The sequence below is a fragment of the Hyaena hyaena genome, unplaced genomic scaffold (genome assembly GCF_003009895.1).
Source record: "Hyaena hyaena isolate Hyena2069 unplaced genomic scaffold, ASM300989v1 scaffold_269, whole genome shotgun sequence".
In the NCBI taxonomy this organism is placed as follows: Eukaryota; Metazoa; Chordata; class Mammalia; order Carnivora; family Hyaenidae; genus Hyaena; species Hyaena hyaena.
This window is the reverse complement of record NW_024080896.1, coordinates 1508946-1529946: the sequence shown is the minus strand read 5'-3', so window position 1 is coordinate 1529946 and position 21001 is coordinate 1508946. Positions and strand designations below refer to the sequence as shown.

The window sequence follows — 21001 nt, the reverse complement described above, 5'->3', positions numbered from 1 at the left end:
ATCTGTATGTCCATGGGTGCATTTGTCTTCTATTAAATCTTTACAAAAACAGGAGGCCCGTGGATTGCAGTTTGCCGAACTCTCCCCATGTGTAACAATTTGGGTCTTGAGTTCTACCCCACTGCTCTTTGCTTTCAGATGGCTACGATATTCCTGGTCTTATTTTTCTCCATGGTTCCAATAAAGATGGGATATAATCATATCATAAACATTCAGAAGAAAACATTCTGTATCGGGTTTAATCAGCCCTGTATCGTCCACTCCTCTGTTTTAAGTATGGCACCTCCATTTATTTTAATAGTCACCAAATTTCTCCCTATAAATGTTCCTTCTAATTATTAGGCGTCACATAAAAACATGTTAGGTGAAGAGGAAGGGATTGTTTTGAATGGTAATTGAGGAACTTTCTTGGTGTCAGAAAATAAAAACCTAGAACTTTTCATATATCAACAATGCCTCCATGAGGTAGAACAAGAAAGGATTCTTTAGCAACGTTACTAAGACAAATGAACAAAGTTAGTGATGGCCTGACACACTAACTGTCTATGTAAAACATTGTAATAAAAAACATTCTATGAACAAAGACATAACCAACAAGTTATATTATTTTTTATTCATGTTAGAATTTCTATCAGTGTTTGAACATTAATATTTAGAGAGTTTGTACATTTTTGCCTTCCAAGGTTTAAAATGAGAACCACACTAGGTCACAAATGGTAACTAATACACATTTCACAATTGCATGAATATTTACTCATCTCACTCTCTTAACACTGTTAAACATTTTCTTTTCCTTGCTGTACTTTACAATGAAAAGTGTGCCCCACTCATGTCTCAGCAAAGTTCCAGACATCATGGATTCATCACATATAAATTCTTTAAAAATATACTTCTGTCGAAAGACTTGATGACTACTATGTACACTACAAAAATAAATTTTCATATAAATAAATTATATGGCATACTTTTATCTTTGTAATTGAAATGACGCAAACCCATTTCTGCCAAAAGTGGCAGACAATGAGACCCAGTTTGAATATTTATTTCCTTTAAACTCCTTACACTAAAACCTACCACGAGTCTTTAATGAAAATGTTATATACTCTGAACTATTTAACATTAGTAAGCACTCTATACAAATAAAAATTCTGTTCAAAAGTAAAACATAGCTGTAATAGTGTTTCCAATAGAAATAAAATCCCTGCATTTTTTTTGTTATAAACTGGCATGACAAATACTGTAGGAAAACATTCTTATGATACAAAATTATAAATATCAGCAAAGATTTAAAAAAAATTAAAACATCCAAATGAACAAACAAGACAGACAAAATAAAACTATTTTAAAGAGAGAGAGAGAGAGAGAGAGAAATTCTAGTTGCCTGCCAGCCCCCGAGTTCTCCCTTTGCCAATGTGACTACGGGAGAAAAGTTCTACACTGCAGAAAGCAGGGCTGTGCAAACTGTCATGCGCCACACAAGCTGGGCTCAGGAAAGGAGCGAGGAGGGCACGCCACGAGCCAGAGGGAAGCAGACCTCAGAAGTTTGCATCTTCTCTCTCCTGAACGCAGGGCGTTAAGTTTTCTGAGCAGAGCTGGGTATTAGGTGGACAGACAGTGTGGCTGACAGAAGCACCAAACAGTAGACGTGGGCCCATTGGGGCCCCTGGCACATCAACACACACACCTGGCGGCCACAGGTGGCTTACAATTAGTATCTTACAGTTTTGTGGCAAGTGTTAGGGTCTGAGGTCACTGTACTGCTGAGTACTACTGGGAGCCCATTGCCTTTTGACTGAGATTTTCCGTGTAAAACAGGAGGGCACAATGGAAGCTGCCATTTTTGTGCTCCTACAGTAGCTTGGTCCGGGTATCCCCTGCTTCCCCGACAGTTGCGGGTCTCTGGCTAAGCGCTGAGGAAGACCAAACCTCAAAGCAAGACAACAGAATCGATACAGAAGCAAATCTTTAATAAAAATAATGCCTGGTTGAGAGATCTGCCTCCATATACACTCTTCATTGGGGTGTATGCAATTAACATCTCCCTGCTCTTTGATCAATGTCACATTGAACGGACACTAATAAGGTGGAGAGGAGGGACACAGTTTATTTAGGAAGCGTGTACCCATAACGTTAACAATAACGCACTGAGAAGGATCCTTCTGAAGCTCTCATCCTGTAGAACTTCTGACTCCATGTCACCACACTGATGCTCACTATTTATTTTTTAAAAAAGATACAAACAGATCCAGAAAGCCCCGACCAACTGTGCAATTTAGGAAGAGGGGAGTTTAAATTCTAGGGACTCAAAACATCACCTCCAGGTTTATTGTGGACCCAGAATTAACAGGTTTTTCCACTCGTAACAGGGTCATTGTCTCCAAAAGATTTCCAATCTGCTCTTGAACGTTTGAGGGTATGTGGGCGTGTGTGTGTGTCAAGAGAGGTACAACGAAGGCTGCATAAACTAGGGTAATGTTCATGGCCCAGGTGAGGCTCACCACTAGGCACTTCTAGAACTCTTTAATACCAATGAAGATGAACAGATGTTAGCTCTAAACCCTGAGGTTCCGACGTCCACCACAATGACCAGTGCGGCGGAGCCCATCTTCTCGGAAGCATGAACTGGGAGTGTCTGGATAGCAGCCAATGATCGTGAGAGATGCCCTGCACCTGAAGCAAGTTGGGCAAAGGGATAAGGCGACATTCAGGGCTAGCTTTCCACCAGCACCAAGCAATAAAGATATCCTGACTCTTCCAGCCTAACTAGGGCAGAACCCATGAAGGATTACAGACAGTGAAAAGAAAACAAAAACAAAAACAAAAAATCACAGTACAGTACATCGGGAAACCACACACGTGTTCACACGCACAGCCAAACAGAATCGCATCCAACTACAGCTGGAGAAGCCACCGGGGTTAACGTACTTTCTTCATATCTGCTCATTAAACAACAAAATTATCACGCATAGCGTGTTTGAAAGTTAACAGTAACATTTCATACTACCACAGGGTTGTGATATGCAAATTTAAAATATTTTAAACAGAAACCTTTACAAAATAATCCTATTTCATAAGCAATATTTGCATAGAATTATACAGGTAAATTATACAATATTTAAGCAGCAGCAACATATGCTGAAATTTAAGACTAAGTTAAGCTTGGTTGTGGCACAGAGACCAATGTACAAATCGGGAGGGGCCCCGCTGTGGCCTCCCCACCGCCCACTCGGAGGGCAGGAGTGGAGAAAGCCCAGATCGCACTAGTTTACATCCGTTCCTTCGTATATTACATATGTGTACACCTCTTAAATATTTATAGAACTATTTCACAAAATAATACAATCGGTTACAGTAACACTGAACTGCTCTCCTGGTGCGCACATCTGTATAACTCTTAGCAGTTCTCTTCAAGCAGTTCTGGGGGGGTGGGAGGGGCTTCCAATCTTTGGCCTCTTTGCTTCAGATTTTACTCACCCTTTGAAAGAAAAAAAAAAGGTAGTCAAAATAAGCAATAGGTATATGAGTCTGTATTTAGAAAACACAAACTGCTCAGTAAGCAAACTGCTCAGCATTAGAACGCAGGCTGGGGGTGCTGGGTGGAGGGCATGAGCGGCTGGTCTGGGGCCTGGCGACCCAGATGTGTTCACGCTGTGACCCGGATATGTTCACTCTGTCACCTATGCATGGAGCTGTGTGTTACATACCTGTTACGGTGCTTATTATAAAGACTGAAAAACAGGTGAAAGGTGCAGCTGTTAGCCTTTGTTAGCTTGCACCAACCCTCAACAGGTGAGCAGCGAGGTGAGACACCCAATTTGGGACTCCATGGGCTCCCCAAGGATGACAAAGCTTGGACAGGGTGGCCTTGCCGCGGAGATAAGAGGTCACTGGGGTTCGGCGTGGGACATACCAATGCCTACGGGCTCCCCAAGGATGCAGCCTAGAGAACCCCAAAGAGCTCTGCCCTCCACGAGCCTGGGTGTCCCTCCGCCACTGCTGAGGCCCGCCCACCAGCCGCACACACCTCAGTCGGAGCTCCTGCCCCGGGGCCTCTCCTCACATTCCACGTCCTGCAGCTCTATGACTTCCACCTTGGAATCCCTCCTCTCACACCGGACGTTAAAAGGCACATGGGGGTCCTCAAACAGCCCGTGGTCAGTCTCAGGGTAGTCCCCGTAGCCCGGGCAGAGTCCCCCTCGGGGGTTCCTACCAGACCCGGGCCCGGGGGCAGGCGGGGGGTGCACGGCGACAGTCACGGAGGCCGACGCCGTCACAGTGGTGATGGGCTGGCAGTAGCTGGGTGCAGAGCTGCCCACGGCAGTGAATGCTGGATGCCGAGGGTTGTTAGAACGGGCTCCCCGGGGGCCCGCACGGTCCCTATTGCTAGGGCCAGAATGCCCGTCAGTAGAAATTTCGAAAGCGTCTCTGCGCGGTCTGTAGGGGGGTGGCCGCGAGCCTTCTCTGGGAGGTTCCCTCCGGGGCTGCTGGCCTGGCCGTCCGGGAGGAAGGGGCTCTGAGTCCAGGTGGGGCTGCTGTCGAGGGTTTGAGGGTGGGTGATGTCTCGCTTCCGGATGGACCACCTGCAGAGGGCGAGAGCAGGTTAAAACAAGCGGGTGCTAAACGCTAGTCGGGGCGTTGGCACCGCCCCCCACTGCTCCCAGCCTTCCCTACTTGGCTCTGACTGCAACGGCCACCCACACACAGCTCCTCACCAAGTGCTCAGTCAGCCCCACAAGTGGCTGGGAGAAGCCCCCTGGAGCCAACCAGGCCTTCCACCCACAAAAGGAAAACTTGTTCTTTTAAAACCTCCACGACGTGGCAGAGGAGCGCCTTTTTTGGACCCTATGTCTAGGCTTTCTGAGGCACAGCTGGCCAGACACACAGGACTGCGGCCCATAAATGCAGGGCTGTGGTCCGAGAGCACCCGGACTGCCTCCCTCCCGGTTTACCACTCCACCCTGTGCTGCAGTCAGATCCCAAGCTCGTCCTCCTTGTGAACTGCCGGGCATCTGGCTCTGGCTCTGGCTCACCCAAATGCAGCACGTTGGCAGTACTGTCTGTACCTCCGCTGTAGAGTGTGGTAGCCATTAGGAGCATATGGCTATTTACATTTAAATTAACAACAATTCCAAATTCAGTCCCTTCGTTGCACTAGCCACATCTCAAGTGCTCAACAGCCACATGTGGTGAGCGGTTACTATACTGGCGAGCATTTCCATCATCGCAGAAGGTTCCATGGGGCAGCGCTGCTCTGTCCGGTTGTTAGGAATCTAGTTTCTAGGTCTCTATACAAAGCATGGAGCAACACAGTGGCCACATCAATCAAAAGGACCGTGACCAACTTCAAAGTCGTTCAGCTTGTACCTATTTTTAGGCTCCCGCTGAACAAAACCAGATTCACACTGCAGCTCAGCAGGCATCGTCACGGGGGGTAAGAGGAGGAAAATTTAGGTTATTTGGTTGGCCTCTCTCTCTTTCATGGAAGGGCTGCTCTGGCCTGAGACTGGAATACCCATTTCCTGGAGGGACAGCAGGAGGCCCCGAGTTGGAACAGCACGCGCCTTAGAACCTTCCTCGGGTTTTGTGTGCTGGGCTCTAGGCCTGGGGGGCTCAGGACATCCTGGGGAGCATGGCGGCAACTCTCGGAGCCTCTGAGAAGGGGCTCCCAGGCTGCTCATGGCTCTCGCGCATTACTGAAGGCTGAGCTTCTCTGCTCCCTCCAGCTCCTTTGGGTAACATCTTGGACATCAATAATTGAAATAATTTTGTATTAAGGGCAATTAAAAGCAACAGAAGTAAGAGGGGGAAAAAAAAATCACACTGTTGGCAATAAAAATACCACTACATTAAAAAAAAAAGGTATTATTCTAAAATGATATACAGCTTAAAAAAAAAAAAGCAAAGCAGGCTTTACCTCTGGGCCTTAGGCTCAAATTATCCTTAGCCCGAACAAGACATATACTGCTTTTTATAGCTACTGTTACTGGCCCCTGCCCTCTTCAACCTATATGAGACAGAACCACACAAAACTCATGTTTTTATAGTGTGAGTCAAAGATGGGCAATTTCATAGGATTCTACCCAACCTACACTTTATTTCTGAATCCTATCTGTCTGGGATTTGCTGCCTAGGAGGCAGAGGCTGGCCCCTCGGGTGACTTACAGTGGAGCGGGCAAACACAGGGTTTTCTGTGGCTTCCACGATCACTTGGTGGGCAGGGCCCCTGGCGCCTTGCTGGGCCTCGTACTGTCGAAGCTCCTCACTGATGCCCGACACTGTCGTCTGAGAACTGTACTCCGAGTCAGAGGAATCCGACCCATTGTTTGCATGACCAGGGGGCACGGCAAACCGGACCACGCTGGGGGGTGGCTCAGGGGAAGGGGTGGGCAGTCGGTTCAGCCCATTGGCTGGAGACACCTATTTAAGGAGATTCCAGGTTAAAAGTGTGATCACCCATTTACCTGCCAGTCACACATGAAGTGCAAAGCTCAGTATTGTTCAGGGGTCTCTGCACCCGTCCTCTGACTGCCCCTACCCCTCCCGCTACCCCTCCCCCACTCTGCCACCTCGAGGACCATCAGGCCTGACAGCTGGAGCAAAAGAGCTGCCCTCTGCTTTCAAACTTTGGAAAGGCAGGCTGCGCCCTTTTTCCTTTTATTCAAGCCTAGATAGTCATCTTGAGTGGAAAATGCTCCACGGATATAAAACTACAAGACTCAGGCCACCAATCAGTTGATTTAAAAAAAAAAAACCAAAACACAACTAGTACTGCATTCCCCAAACTATTAAATTGAAGAGAAAAAAAGCCATAGTTTTTCTATGAAAAACTTCATAGTCACTGAAATGTTTACTGAAAAAGTAAATAATCAGTAATGTGGATCTACCTAAAGATCTAAATGAACAGTGACCCTAGGACAAACAGCATTCAGGTGGCCTGGGGACTGTCCATTACAACTGGCATAATTACTGACCTCAGGATACGGTCCAAAGAAGGACAGAAGCACTGGCAGCAAAACCAGTCCATTGAGAACACCCAGGATTGTTAGAATTGCCAGGACAGCAAAGAAATACCTTGAAGATAAAAAGGACACAGGAGCGTTCACTGTGGCAAACGTAAAAGCAGCAAGCCTTCACGTGCCCAAATACTGGGCAGCACGTCAAAACCAAAAATGAACAAAACCCACATAGTTGAAAAGACGGTGGTTCAAATTCAGCACAACATTAGTTTGTTTGTTTTTTTTTCTCTTTTTACCCTGTGACTCTCGAAGACTACATTCCACAACCCAAAGTGTTAAGTTCATGAAGGGGAGAGAGAAAAATTAGTTTGTTAATTTGCCGAAATCTCCTGGCATGTAATGTTATTTATGAATGTGTTACACAAACACAAAAATATGGAATGTGAGCTGAATGGCTGAGCAGATTGGAAGCACAAATACAATGCAGAGGGGCCCCGTCCGTGAAAACCCAGCAGAAGCAAACAAATGAAGTGAAGGGTGTAGAATTTAAACAATTTAGCTCAGGAGGAAAAGCAGCCCACTTCTGCAGGCAGCTAATCCACTGTGAAATGCTTCAGCATCTTAGAGCAGAATCTCTAATTAAGTCTCTAGCGTATCAGGTAAGGTTTTCCCTGGGCTTTCATTAATCACAACTTTCTGCCTAGAATTCTGTGAGTTCCAGTTTTACCAAACAGCTCCAACTGCAACCTTTTTAGAAGACAAGAACCAGCTTTCTGCAGAGAAAACGCTGCCCATTCTGTGGCTGCTGGGGCATTTGTGGGGGAGGGCGGTCCACAATGAGGGGGCTGCTCTGTAGGCCAAGCTTTTGTTGGACAATTTAGCATCTCTGAATACTCTTGTTTTGCGTCAGCCAATTCAAACATAAAGGCCGCAGCACCATGAAGAAGGGGAGAGTGCGCAAGTGGCCCTGCTTTCCCACCATTGAGGGCTAAGGTCTGGGATCCCTCATGAATACCAAGGTAAACCTGTCAGCTCGGGAGAGCTGCTGGCGAACACTCCACACAGCTGGAGGGAATGGGCTCCACACAAGTGTGCGTTTCTGGAACTAACTAAATCTAGGGAGATTTTGCTGCTAGTAGGCTGTGGTGGAGGGTGGGGGGCAGCTCAGGATGTTCTGGGAAAAGGGAGGGCAAGATATCTATCTGTTAATGGTCCTCTTGATCATAAAACAGAACAGGCACCAAACTTTGCCATGACTATATATGTTTCGACAATAGATGAAAGGAGAGAGATTCCCTATAAAAATACAAATACCTTGCAGCTATTGTAAACACCAGAAACTTCTGAACTGCATTAGTAAAAACCAAGCCGCCAATGTCTTGCTCTAATGTAAACTGCTGGAACTTTAGGCTGAAGCATATATCAGCAGCAGGCATTAAGACATTTGCATCCCATCCATCTAACTGTAGAATAAACAGACCAATTAGATTTCTGACGGCTTAGCGTATACAATGTCTGCTCATTTAGTTGACCTCAGTGAGGGCTTTATCAGGTTAATCCATCCAGTTCTAGAAAATGGGAAGCCCTTTTAAGTGCTTGAAACAAGAACCCTGATATCTCTGGGAGGGAACAGGAAGCTATGGGTTGGATGATTGCTGGGATTCTGCCCTCCATCCTGGTTCCCAGCTGGTTACTCTAATTCTGGCTAAGTTTCCCTTCCGTGGCTCACTTAGCATCTCCACAGGGATGTGTGAGATCCTCTGAGATCCCATCACATCCAGGGTTTCCCATGGTTCTGAAATGCCTGTGAACTCTCTCCCCTGATAGACTGTAAGTTACATGGAGGGCGTCGGGGTCCACATTATTCACCGTTGTGTAAAATGTTACTGAGATGCTTGTAATTGCATTGTGCTGAGTGAGGACAAACACAGAAGAAACTCCGCTTGACATAGGGGTTTTATACCATAAAGAAACATCTACTAATGCTCGAATATGCATATGCTAAGGAAATAAAGGAATAGCCAAAATCAAGTTAAGAGCTGAAAATAAAACTTAGGCCAAAACCTTGATCTAATTTAGGCATACATCTACCTGGTATTGGCAAACAAGAATGTACTAATTGGCTTGTTAGGTGATTAACAGTGTGTGCAGAGAGGACCGACAGCCTGGGTATCACCTGGGAGCTGGCTGGAAATGCAAATTCTGCTCTACACGCTGCCTGCACCCAGTGCAATCCGACCTGCATTTGCAGAGAGCCTCGGATGATTCATAAGCACTATGCGGTGTAAGAAGTACTGGTCCATGATGCAAGAGCTATTTTATCTCTTCATTTACCCTAAACTACATGGAGTAAACTCTGGCACTCTTTCAAGGAAGACTAAATCTCTGTTGCCGAACTGCCCAATGGGGTATACCACAGACCAATGGATTGATCTTTTTCTGTAATAAGGGAACTGGGACGGAACCTTAAAGCCCTCTTCTTTCTACTTGAAAATGAAAGACCTATTATAGGCACACACACCAAGAGAGCCTGTTTCGATTCTCTCTCTGGATTACTGAAGCATCCCAAACAATGCAGTTATGTCTCACATGTGGTTCTGCTTTACCACGGTTCTAATTCTGGCCTCCCTTTCCCTTACTGATGATTCTGGCCTTGCCCCTCCATGGAGCAGCACTGTTACATCCAAGAGTAGCTACTTCACGACACAGTGGAGGCTCTTCAGACAAGAAAATGGTCTTTCCCTGCAGTTCTCAAATTCTTTTCAGAAGGAAAACTTGGCCTTCCTTTTCTACATCACACACTTGCATTCTTCATAAATCCACCAGAAACTGCCTGCCTTGGGTTCTAAAGAGAAGTATCCAAACTAGGCCTAGATTTCCAACACATGACACCAGACTCACATACCTAAGGCGCCCTAAATCTTAGTGAGAACTTGAATGTGAAATCTGGGCATGCTACCTTAGCTTCTTGAAAGAATAAAATGTAGATGACAATTTCAGGTATTTGTAAGTTTTCTACAGTTTTGGAAGAGAAGTCAAGGTCAAAATCGATCAGTTAAGGGGAACCCAGGTCAATGCCGGGGTACTGGGTAGCCCCTGGTTTCAAGTTGTGGAGCTGTCTTTGCTGCTGGCCACAGACTCTCCATCTCTTCTCCCCAAGATGTTCATGAAAAGGCCTCTAGAAGAGACCTTGTCCTTATGCCTGTCAGCATATCTCTGAGTTACTAAACGCAAGAGAAAGTGGAGTCACAGACTGTGGTAATCATTCCTCAATGTATTCGTTTATCAAAACATCATGCTGTATACCTTAGACATCTATGGCTTTGATTTGTTAATTATACCTTGATCAGTCTAGGGGGATAAAGAGTAGAGTCACAATGAAGACATGCTACTGTCTACTGGATACACAAGGAAGTAAGCAACAGAGATCCTAACAGTGATAACAATTCCTAAAAATGAGGATTCTCTGCCCTCCCGCTTACCTGACAATGAAGTCAAACTCCGATCCTGCCAGCATGAGCACTCCCAGCAGAGTGGAGACAGCGCCATCCAGGACAGGTGCAAACATGTGCTCCAGGGCAAGCACGGCCCTGCGGTTCTTATCGCCAATGGCAGTTAGGAAGGCCTGTGCAAGGAGAAGACGTGGGGTGAGCAGGTGCCCAGACTGAGCCTGGTCCATGGTCAGCTCTGTCCAACACGCTACATACAAGCTGTTTTAATCAGTCTGTATGGACCTGTACGGACCTCCTCACAGCTTCCCGTTTAGCTCCTGGACTATTTAATCTAGGTTGCTCGAGTACCTAGATCTAGGCTTACACTAAAATGACCTGTTCATGATGTTGCGTCATATTTGGTGTTGATATAAGTCTTTTTAAAAAAATATTTATTTTTGAGAGACAGAGACAGAGTGTGAGCAGGGTAGGGGCTGAGAGAAAGGAAGACAGAATCTGAAGCAGGCTACAGGCTCTGAGGTGTCAGCACAGCCCAATGTGAGGTTAAAACCCGCGAACCATGAGATCATGACCTGAGCTGACGTCGGATGCTCAATCGACTGAGCCACCCAGGTGCCCTGCTATGTCAATGTAAATCTTGAACAACAACAAAAAAAGACAGAAAGCATATTTACTTTAAATTAAAAACCAAACCAAACTATACAAAATGGAGTAAAACGTTCCCCTCTTTTCTCTGCTACTCTCCTTAGGTTTTTTTCCCCAACCTGAATAAGCACAGAGCATTCACGTGGGAGACCTATGGTGTGAAAATGACAGCATTCTTCCTGATTTTATGGAAGGTCAAGATCTTACTTCTGAGTAGGCTTAGCTGAGGGTTGCATGCAACTGGATGCCAAGTACATATTTCCTCATTGATGATGTGGTGTTTGTTGCTGTGTTCAAACTAATGTGTTTGTAGTACATCTAAACACCATGGAAGTATCACAAGAAAATTAGAGGACTTGAAATTCAAGCCTATTCTAACTCCGTGTGGTCATATCCCCACCTCCTTTACCTTCTGAATGCTCCGCTAGGTCAAGAATGCTGTTGATACCAAATGGCGACTTTAGAGTAAGCCCCAGCATATCAGACTATTGGTTTGAGAGTGTGACCCAGGACCATTTTAACGTGAGTCAGTTACTGCTATACCCTGCCTGGCCTTTCAGTGGGACCCCAACAGAGAGGGCTGAGGCTGGCACAAGTCCCTTCTCTGCCTGAAAGTTAAAGGCTGCTCTGGGACATGCTGCGAAGAGAAGGCTGGGGCACGCTGCAGGTCACAGCCCCTTAAAAATCAAGGCCTTCAACACACCGGGTGCGTTCCCATCCCTTGGGGAGCCTGTGGAAGAACACTAAGGTTGTTGTTCTGAGCAGATGAAGAGCGAAACATTTACAAAAATGTGCTATGAGTTTCCATACTTTCTTTAAAGTGCACATGCTCTTTTAGAGTGGGGTTGACTTTAGGGCCAACACAACTACCTTTTTCCTCATGGGAGAAAAGCAATAAGATGGTTTGGAGCCATGTTATTTTGTACCATACTTGGCCATGAGGCCACAGGGGTCAAGCTGGGTTTTATCATCTCATGTTCGACTGAGGTTGTGGGAATAGCTAACTGACAGGAACCACTGATTCCCTGAAAAGTGCTCCTCACCAACCTTAGTCCTTCATTTTACACACCTTGGAAGAGCAGGAACTTCCTGCTTTAAATAGATCTTCACATACAGGGTCAGGTAGGAACACCATATCCCGAGTGTAGTGTCTCAATGGAGGTGTGGGCTACCAGCACTGAGCAGGGGTTACTGCTCACAAAGCCGAGCTGGCTCTTGGGTGCCCTTAAATTCTTGGAATTAAATCTATACAAGTGGTAGAAGCATTCCTTAATTGTCTACCCAACACCGGTTTGGACATTTATGTTCACACTGCCTCACGTGGGAGGCCCAGGGCGCAACAACAGTTTAAAGGCTGCAGTTTTCATTTTCACTGTAACAACCTGTTCTAGGATGCTTTTATTTGCAATGCTAGCTACCAAAAGTTTAAAAAAAAGTGATTTTCATTCATATCAGAATAAAATTACTAGTGGATTCTTAACTCTCAAGGTTTTTTCCTTTTTTGAGGGAATGATACTAAGAATTATTTACATTCTAAGCTCTAGGCTAGTGGGCTATTCTTTTTTTAAAAATCCCCTCTCAGGGGCACCTGGGTGGCTCAGTCAGTTGAGCATCCAACTTCAGCTCAGGTCATGATCTCACGGTTTCTAGGTTCGAGCCCTGAGTCAGGTTCTGTGCTGACAGCTCAGAGCCTGGAATCTGCTTCAGATTCTGTGTGTGTGTATGTCTCTCTCTCTCAAAAATAAATAAGTAAACATTACATTAAAAAAAAATCCCCTCTCCCTCCTCCCAACTCAATGGAGGAAAAAAATTTGGATAGGGTCCAAATTTAGAGAATATTGCTTCTATATCACCAGCTTTTCCTTATACACGGAGGAAAAACGGGACAACCTCAACAAAACATTCCTTCTGAAACACTAAAGTTTACAGTCTCTAAAGTGTATAAAAATGGCCCAGAAAGACTCCTTGTGGAGAAACTAAGAAGGTACAAGACAGAGCATATGTGCACACATATACACCACATATGCCATGTGTTGAGCCCAAAGAAAATCAATGCCAGTGACTCCAGAAGCAAGGCCAAAACTTTGACCCAAGCTCTATGCTAGGTTTCCTATGTAGGGCATTCCAAACAGGAGTATTTACTTGGTGAGCAAATATTTATCGAGTGCCTACCAAAAACCCCAAGGATGAGGGTATAGAAAGTGCAAGTGTGTACAGAAGAGAACTCAAACACTGCTGCGAGGCTTTTGAATCATTTTCTGAGAAATGCACACAATTGATTTGCCTCTTGGATTAAAGACTCCTCCTGACATTTAACTCCCTCCAACAAACCACTCACGGGACTAGGCACAGAACAAGAGAGCGGGGAGGAATCCCACTGAGAACCACCCCAGTTCTCTTACTTTCTGCTCTTATGAATTTGGGAGGCCGGGAAGTTTAATAAGGAACTGGGTGGGCTTAGCTGGGAGAACCAGTTCCTCTGCCTCATTGGCCCCAGGGTATCTCCTCGGCTGCTGACCTGCCTCACCCTCAGTCACACCATCTCTAACAGGCCTGTGAGTGTGGTCTCACTTTACCCGTGTATATTACATTCACAGCATCAAACTTAGGCACAAAGGTGACAACTTACGGATCTGATGTTAAGGACACCAAATAAGCAGAATCCTTCCTGGCCCACACTGACCCGGCCAGGTGCTCTTTCACCTCCTGTACCCTTCTCCTTAGACTGCCCAGGGTAGGGGGAGGAGACCACCTAGATTTCAGCCTGTCCAGCACAGGGCTGCCTGTGCTCTGAAGCCTCTTCACTAGAACGTGTCATTATGTGTGTTCCTTGATGCTGGAGAAAATGGAAAGGTTTCCATCTTGGGAGACTACGAGAGCGAGAGGAAACACACCGCCTTTTCATAAAGTTCTCAGTGAAGAGGTCTGCCATACCAGAGCAACGTGAACAGTGAACTCCACTCCAATGCCCACAGAAGCGATCAGGATGACCACCGGCACAGCACTCAGCTTGATTCCAATGAGGCCCATCATGCCGAAGAGCTCGACCGTCATCAAAGCCAGGACTGTCACCTTCAGGAAGATGCACAGCATGAGTGGATGGGCACACGTGCACTGGAGGTGCTGAAGACGGGGAGGGGCTTGCTGGGGTGAGGCGTGGACAAACACTGGGGACCCAGACAGAATGCAGGTGCTGACTTGCTTTAAGTTTGGACACCTGCCTTTACTTTCTAATTCACTGTGTCCCTGCTGAGAAGGGAGACTTTGGGACAATTCTGGGACAGCTACTTTGGGACAGCAGCCTGTACAAGGAATACATAAAGGCAAAGTTTAGTATTGTACTGTGAATTGTTTTTCCAATATACCTGCTCTAGAAAGCGGAAAAAAAAAAATCACAATTTTCCATTTGAGGCAAATAACAATTACACAAACATGGACTTGTCGCTAGCTACAAATCTAATACAGTTTAAAACAAGGTATTTCCTTTTGCTTTGATCTTAATCATCAGAAAGTGTCCTTCCGAACTCACAACAGAGTTGAAACGTTAGTGTTTTGGGTTTCCCCACCCTACATCCTAAAGAAAGCAGATAGGACGGGTGAATAAAAGTTCTTTTACGTAAAGGCAGCCTTGCTTTTGTTTAGAGAGCCCATGGGTTAAGAGAGGATGGCTAGGGAGAAAGGGGGGCTTCTGGTCAGCTGACATGGGTCAGGTTACAGGCGCCTTCACTTTGAAGAAATGAGGAGAGAGGCGGCTGGACACAGCAGACAGTTAAATCCAAGGAAAAGCTTTTATTTGCCTTTCATCTGCCTTGTAAAAATTTGCGCAGAGATGGAGAGAAAATCTGTGAGGTAGACTTTGGAGTTTCTTGGGCCAAAGGGGAGAAAATCCAAATAAAATGGTAAACTTTCCCCAGGCGGAAGACAAGGAGTGAATGATCTTCCTTTGTTGGGGGTGGGGGGACAAGTACAATAAAAGTTCCTTTTGCTTTCTTTTAGTAAGCTAATGAAAGATGGACAACATCAATTGCTTAAGTACCATGAAAACCCCTGCAGACTAAACATTTACCTTTTAACATACCTGCCACACAGACTTACGGTACAGAAACCAGCCCTGGTCTCTGTTTTTATAATTTTGGCATTTTGAAGGCTATACCACAGTTCATGGAATTTAAACACTGCCATGATTTTATTAGACTCTCTATGAAACTTACTTCAAATCTGAGATTATTATACTTGGAAGAAGGATGCCAAAAAAATCGGTAGTAATACTAGTTCATCACTGTCCTTCTAAGTTTAAAATACACAGGACGCACAAAACCATCTCAAAAACCATCTTACCCTTCACACCCCTTTCCTAAATTCTCTAATTACTCCCCTCTCCCTCTTTTTAAGAAGAATCTTCTCTATGTTAGGTCTGGGATGTAGTCATAAAAGAACACTTTAAATAAAAAAAAAAACCCAGTTACATTTTTATTTAATAAACGCTCAGAGTATTTGTGTTTAATAAATGCTAGGAGCTGTTATAGAACATGTGTTTAAAAACTCCCCCATCTTTACACGGAAAGTTTAAAGCTGTAGAAGGGACATGAGATGAAGGCCATTAAAGGCTCTACCTAACCACGAACCTCGCCACCTCCAGCAGAATAAATATAGCAAGGATGATGCAATCTATACCCTCCTCCAGAGGCCCAGACATAAACACAACTTCCCGGCTGCAGCAAGAGCTAGGCTGAAAGGAATCCGACTTCCCCAAAAACCCTCCGAATGAACTCACAATGATCCCGGCTGTCCAGGGGTTCAGGAGGAAGACGGCGCACACAAGGAACGTGCAGGCCAGCACCACGCTGATGGACAGCAGGAGCCAGTGGCGGAGGCCGATATACTGTTCCCAGAAGAGGAAGGGGTAGCCGTTGGGGTAGCTGGAGAGCCCCAGGCTTGTGTAGTTGTTGCAGATGGTTCTGACTTTTTCGATTGCTTCCACGAAGTCTGAGGTGTCCCGCAAGCCATTGAGGTAGAAAGGGAACTGAGCGTATTCAATGGGCTCCGCTGCTGGGACTGGATAGAGAAGATAGTGGTAAGGGGCCATGGCTGAAGGCTCCGGTGAACAGGCGTGACCCGGGCACGGCAGAGACTCGGCACACCCCACTACTGGCCATCCCCAGATCTGGATCCCGCATTCTCTACCATCGCAAGGAACAGAGAGGGAACTCTGCAACAGAGTCCCTCACTGCTCTTCTCCTAACGTGAGAGACAAGCTACCGATGGCAGTCTTCAGGCCTTTACAGTTTTAATCTTTGGTTCATAAAGGTTTTAAGCAATAATCAACATTTGATTTTTTTTATTTGGTGGGGGAGGGGAGGAGCCCAGGATCTGTGTATTTATTTAACCTTTGATTTTAATCTTCTAGAAGCAGTCACTTTTGTAAGAATTCAATGGCGGGAGAATTTTTTTTGTTCAACTGACACAACAGAAAATACAAAGTTCAAACTGTTTTACTCAATCACTTATGAGAACAAAATAATTCGAAAGTCATGCTTTACTGAGAAAAACGCTTAACTTTCTTATCCTTTTAGTGATCTAACACACTTAAACCTTCCATGCTTCTTTTCTAATGCAATGCTAAGTCTTCAGCAGCAGGGGAAGAAATCCTCACACAACAAGCATTTAGTTACTGCCGTTGTGTGTTCCAGACCCTTTGGGGTCATTCAGTTGACTTGCTAAACATGATTTGCCCTATTATAATCTCAACTATAAATTTTCATTAAGACAAGCCTTGGCTGCTTGCCACAAGACTCTGGGGTTTAGATACAGAGAAGCACAACCCGCTTCCTCTCCAGCCATGTTTGCAAAGGTACCCGTCTTCTTTGTCACGTCCTCCCTCGGCCTCATATCCAAGGTATAAGCTACTAACACCTCTAACATAAATGCAAATTAAATCCGTACGGGACTACCTGTCAGGGTCGTGGCTGAGAGAGGAAAGGAAGAGAACGCTGCTGTATACAGAACTATTCTGCTCCAGTTTCAACAGCTCTGACAGAATACAGGTGCTTGGTGGCTTAGAGGAATGACCCAAGTTGCCAAAAATCCCTTCAACACCAGAGTTGACAAAGTAAAGATAAACATATAATCCCCAAGCGATAAAACTCTGCAATAGTAAAATACCACTCAACCTGGAGGCGTCCCCAGCTTTCACATGGAACAGCTGGCATTAAAGAGAGCTGCCTGGTGGACGTCCTAGAGTGCAAGCCACAAATGGAAGTTAGGGGTTCTCATTTCCCAACGTGACAGAGCACGGGTTGTATCCCATTACACATCCTCATGTGTCTCCCAGAGTTTTAAACTCAAAGAAATATATTGTTCTGTTTACACTTTTGAACCCTGGGTAGCGTCAGCAGATGAGGGCCATGACTGAGCTTGGGAGAGCAGGGTAAGGCCCTTCGTCAGTGGGGCCCCCGCTGGAGGGCTACTTACTTCTGAGCCTGGTTTCTGGCATGTAGTCAGCTTTGTCGTGCACCCACTCAGGACGGTGAGGCCGGATGTTGGCCTGGGAGGCGGCGTAAGCCACGGGGTCATTGCTGACCCAAGCAGTCAGGTAGATGTAGAAAGCGCTGGGGTTGATGATACCGTCTGCATCCACCAGGCGCCGTTTGGTCAACTGCAGAATGGGAAGAACAGGGGTCTTTCAGAATGGGGTTGGGGGTAAAGACACTCCTCCCTGGTGGAGGGGAGGAGGGGAAGCAGAGCCCCACACCAGTATCTGCAACAAAGACTAGAATGTCCCCTCTTTGAACATGTAGAAAATCCCGTCAGAACACCTTTCCTTTCTTTCAGAATGCACTCATCAGAGGATGCAGTAATCGGTGTGTTTATAACACACACACAGTTCTGCAGATGGTCCAGGAATTGACTGAACCAATTAAATCTGAATGCTAAAAGACTGTCTGCAGCCAAGGCAGAGAATGAACAATCTGGAGAAACATATTTATAGGAGGGGAAGGGGGAAAAAACCTGGCAAGAATCCCCATACACGTCTGTGTGCAGTTAACCTCTGCTGTTAACACTGAAGGAAATGCCACCCAGTAAATGGAGGAGAGCTATAAAAATAAAACAACATCTGTATAAATTTTGCTAACACTAGCCTCCTATGACCTGTGTATTCACAAAATGCCCATCGCCAGAGAGTGGAAGGGGTTGGTGCACGGCTCCGGTCTTTCTGGGTAACCTGATTTCTGAGGGATGTGGTCACGCTTAGCATGAATATGACACTCCCTCTGAAGTAGGTCTTGTGGGCTTTGCTTAGGTGAAAACACTGTGAGAGAGACACACACATACACAAACACACAAATATATTGTTCCTGTTTACGTTCAGGCCCGATTCCAATGCTTTGGGCCCTCTTAACACAATGAAAAACACCAGTGACAGCAGTTAATAGAGAAAGAGTGAAGAAAGAAAGAATAGAGCGAGAAAACGAAATTTCAGGGGTCTGGATTCAATTAATCCCTGGGATATGTAACAACTGCATGTCTTCAAGCCGTCTCTGGAATTATATAGCACAGCTCGTGGCCTCCGTGCATGCAGCACGCTTTTCTCCCTCCCAGGCAGAGGAAGTGATATCCGGGGGCCTGGCCCAATCACATTTGCTTTACCTTGTCCGGGGTCCCTAAAGCCCAGCCCAGCCCCTGGGCATCCCCCTGCTATCTCTCTGGCAGGCTCCTCTGCCCACATCCTTGTCAAACCTGACAGCCTGCTGCATGCGGCCATAAAGCACCAAGTTCACACTCCATAATAACTCTGAACAATGTAGTTTGTAAATCTGTCACCTTTAATGCCAGCAAAAAAGGGGAGACAATAAACAGAGCTGCTGGGAAGATCATTAGCATGACGGTTTTCTGCCGGAGGGGGAAGCAAGTAAGCTATAAGGAGCAGAGGGAATGGGGTCCGGGAAAGCGGATAGTGGTGCTGGACTCCTACGAAACCTGAAGGATCCAAACACACTCCCCAACATGCCTGAGGAATCTAAAGGGATATGCCGGGACCCAGGCATCAAGGAGGAGGTGCAGATGCAGTCGCAGAATATGATCACCAAATTGAAATAGCTCCTGTTACCTAGTGGGGTGAGCAGAGCACTGAGTGCGCTCGGGGTCCAATGGCTGGCATTTCTTTTGCCTCACTCACGGCAGAGCCACCTGTCTATCCTGCTCCTCTACCTGCTGGGCCAGGGTGACCCCCCCCCCCCCGCAAGAAATCAAATGCAACCAATCCTCCCCTCTAGTAACCGCTCTAGTCTAACTCACCCATCCACCCCAAATTCTGCTCATTCAAATGACTGCTACAAGCCCCCCAAGTTTGAAAATAAGACCAACACGGTAACATGCACTATTTTCAGAAGAGAACAATACAACATAGCATTTCTAGAATCCAAAAGAGCCTGCACTGCCTCGAGGGTCCTTGGTCAGAACAACTGCCCCGGAAGGAGGGTATCACACATGTGCCCACTTAACAGAGGAGCAGAGTGAGGCATTCTGCCTGCAGTCATGCAATTAGCGGATGGGATGAAGTGAATTTGAGCCAATTCAATACTCTCCCAGCCCCTGATGCCTCAGGTCTCCAGAGAGCACAGGCTGGTATGGCAGGCTGTGAACCGATCTTCAGTACGGCATGGCCCCAGAGCTCTGCTCTCAACTATGCCCTCCGAAACCCCCAGGGTGTCGGGGCTGCGAGAGTACCTGACTGATGTCGATAGGTTTATCACGGCTGCCCGTTTGCACCAGGAGTTTGTAGGCAAGGACTCCATCATCGGATCCATTTTTGTAATTGTTTGGCATGATTTTCCCAGTTTCCCAGTCACTGTCGAATGCATCCTGAAGTCCTAGAAAGGGCAAACGTATATAACACATTATGCTTATTAACCAGAATGATCCTGCCCCTAATGGATTGGGCTGAGGACACTGAGCAGGACAAAGAAGTACTTGACATCACCCCAAATACTGTTCTACTTGTTTTCTTATATCAAGCTCAAGGGACACTATTAGATATTTCATGGGTAAACTTCAGGTTGCTAACAATTCCTGCTTCAAAGGCGAAGAGGGGAATACTCATTTCTAGGAATCAAATATCAGTGTTTTACCTTTACATAAAAGAAGAAATCCCTTCTTCTCCCCCAAGGCTATTTGGAAAGAAAGCAAGAGAGCGAGCTTGGGAGAGCTGGATGGCTGTGTGAGGACACCACACGGGCTCATTAGCCACTTCATGCCACCGTCAGGTGCTAAAGCAGTGGGTTCTTCAATACAACCAGAAATTCCACTAGGGGAGGGAAAAACGCATTCAAACTCCCAACTTCAAACAGCAACTCAGCTGCTTCTCGAGCCCAGGGTGAGTGAACACGATTCTGTCAATTTGTTCCATCTGTTCGACTTGTGGAGCTAATACAAGCTGTGGGATCGGCTGCCAGGTTGTGTAAAGATCACAGCCAACACCTATTCACTCTCCACTGTTCCTCTTTGCCACCCTTCCTCAGAAGGGGGGTGTGGAGGAGGGCGAGGGGAGGGAACTCGGGTGCGCCTGTGTGCGCAGGGAAATGCCTCACGGGGTAAATTTGGATCAGATTGAGAACAGGAAGCCACAGGCCAATACAAGGGGGCTCTGTGAGAACAGATGACAAACCACAAGCACAGGGAGGGGAAGGAAAGGGCTTTCTGGGGGTGGGGGATGGGCAAGCCCACCAGCCCACCACACACAGCTGCGCTTGGCCTCTGTAATCAAAACCATCATTACAGACCTGATGGTTTGGCTACAGCTGTAAAGAGATAAGCGTGCTGGAAGAGAAAACAGGGCCCTGGTGACCCGGCCTTAGGGGCTGAGTGATCCCGCGTGCACACACTCTCCCCCCGACACCCCCACCTCCTTTCCACTGCCCTGCTTCCCCCTAAATCCCCTCCCAAGTAGAA

At 46.3% G+C, this 21001-nt stretch overlaps 1 protein-coding gene across 2 annotated transcripts in view; it reads right to left on the bottom strand.

Annotated features, from left to right (window-relative positions):
- Positions 1-595: 595 nt before the first annotated feature.
- PTCH1 (patched 1) overlaps positions 596-21001 on the bottom strand; it is a 62856-nt gene continuing 42450 nt past the window's right edge. For both annotated transcript variants that reach the window (XM_039245691.1, XM_039245692.1), the window contains exons 16-24: positions 19781-19923; positions 17525-17708; positions 15828-16108; positions 13988-14125; positions 10439-10581; positions 6972-7071; positions 6163-6417; positions 4025-4580; positions 596-3475 (exon numbers count right to left, since the gene is read on the bottom strand). In XM_039245691.1, the coding sequence (XP_039101622.1) occupies positions 4026-4580; positions 6163-6417; positions 6972-7071; positions 10439-10581; positions 13988-14125; positions 15828-16108; positions 17525-17708; positions 19781-19923 (1799 nt within the window). In that variant the 3' untranslated portion in view covers positions 596-3475; position 4025. The remainder of the gene's footprint in view (positions 3476-4024; positions 4581-6162; positions 6418-6971; positions 7072-10438; positions 10582-13987; positions 14126-15827; positions 16109-17524; positions 17709-19780; positions 19924-21001) is intronic.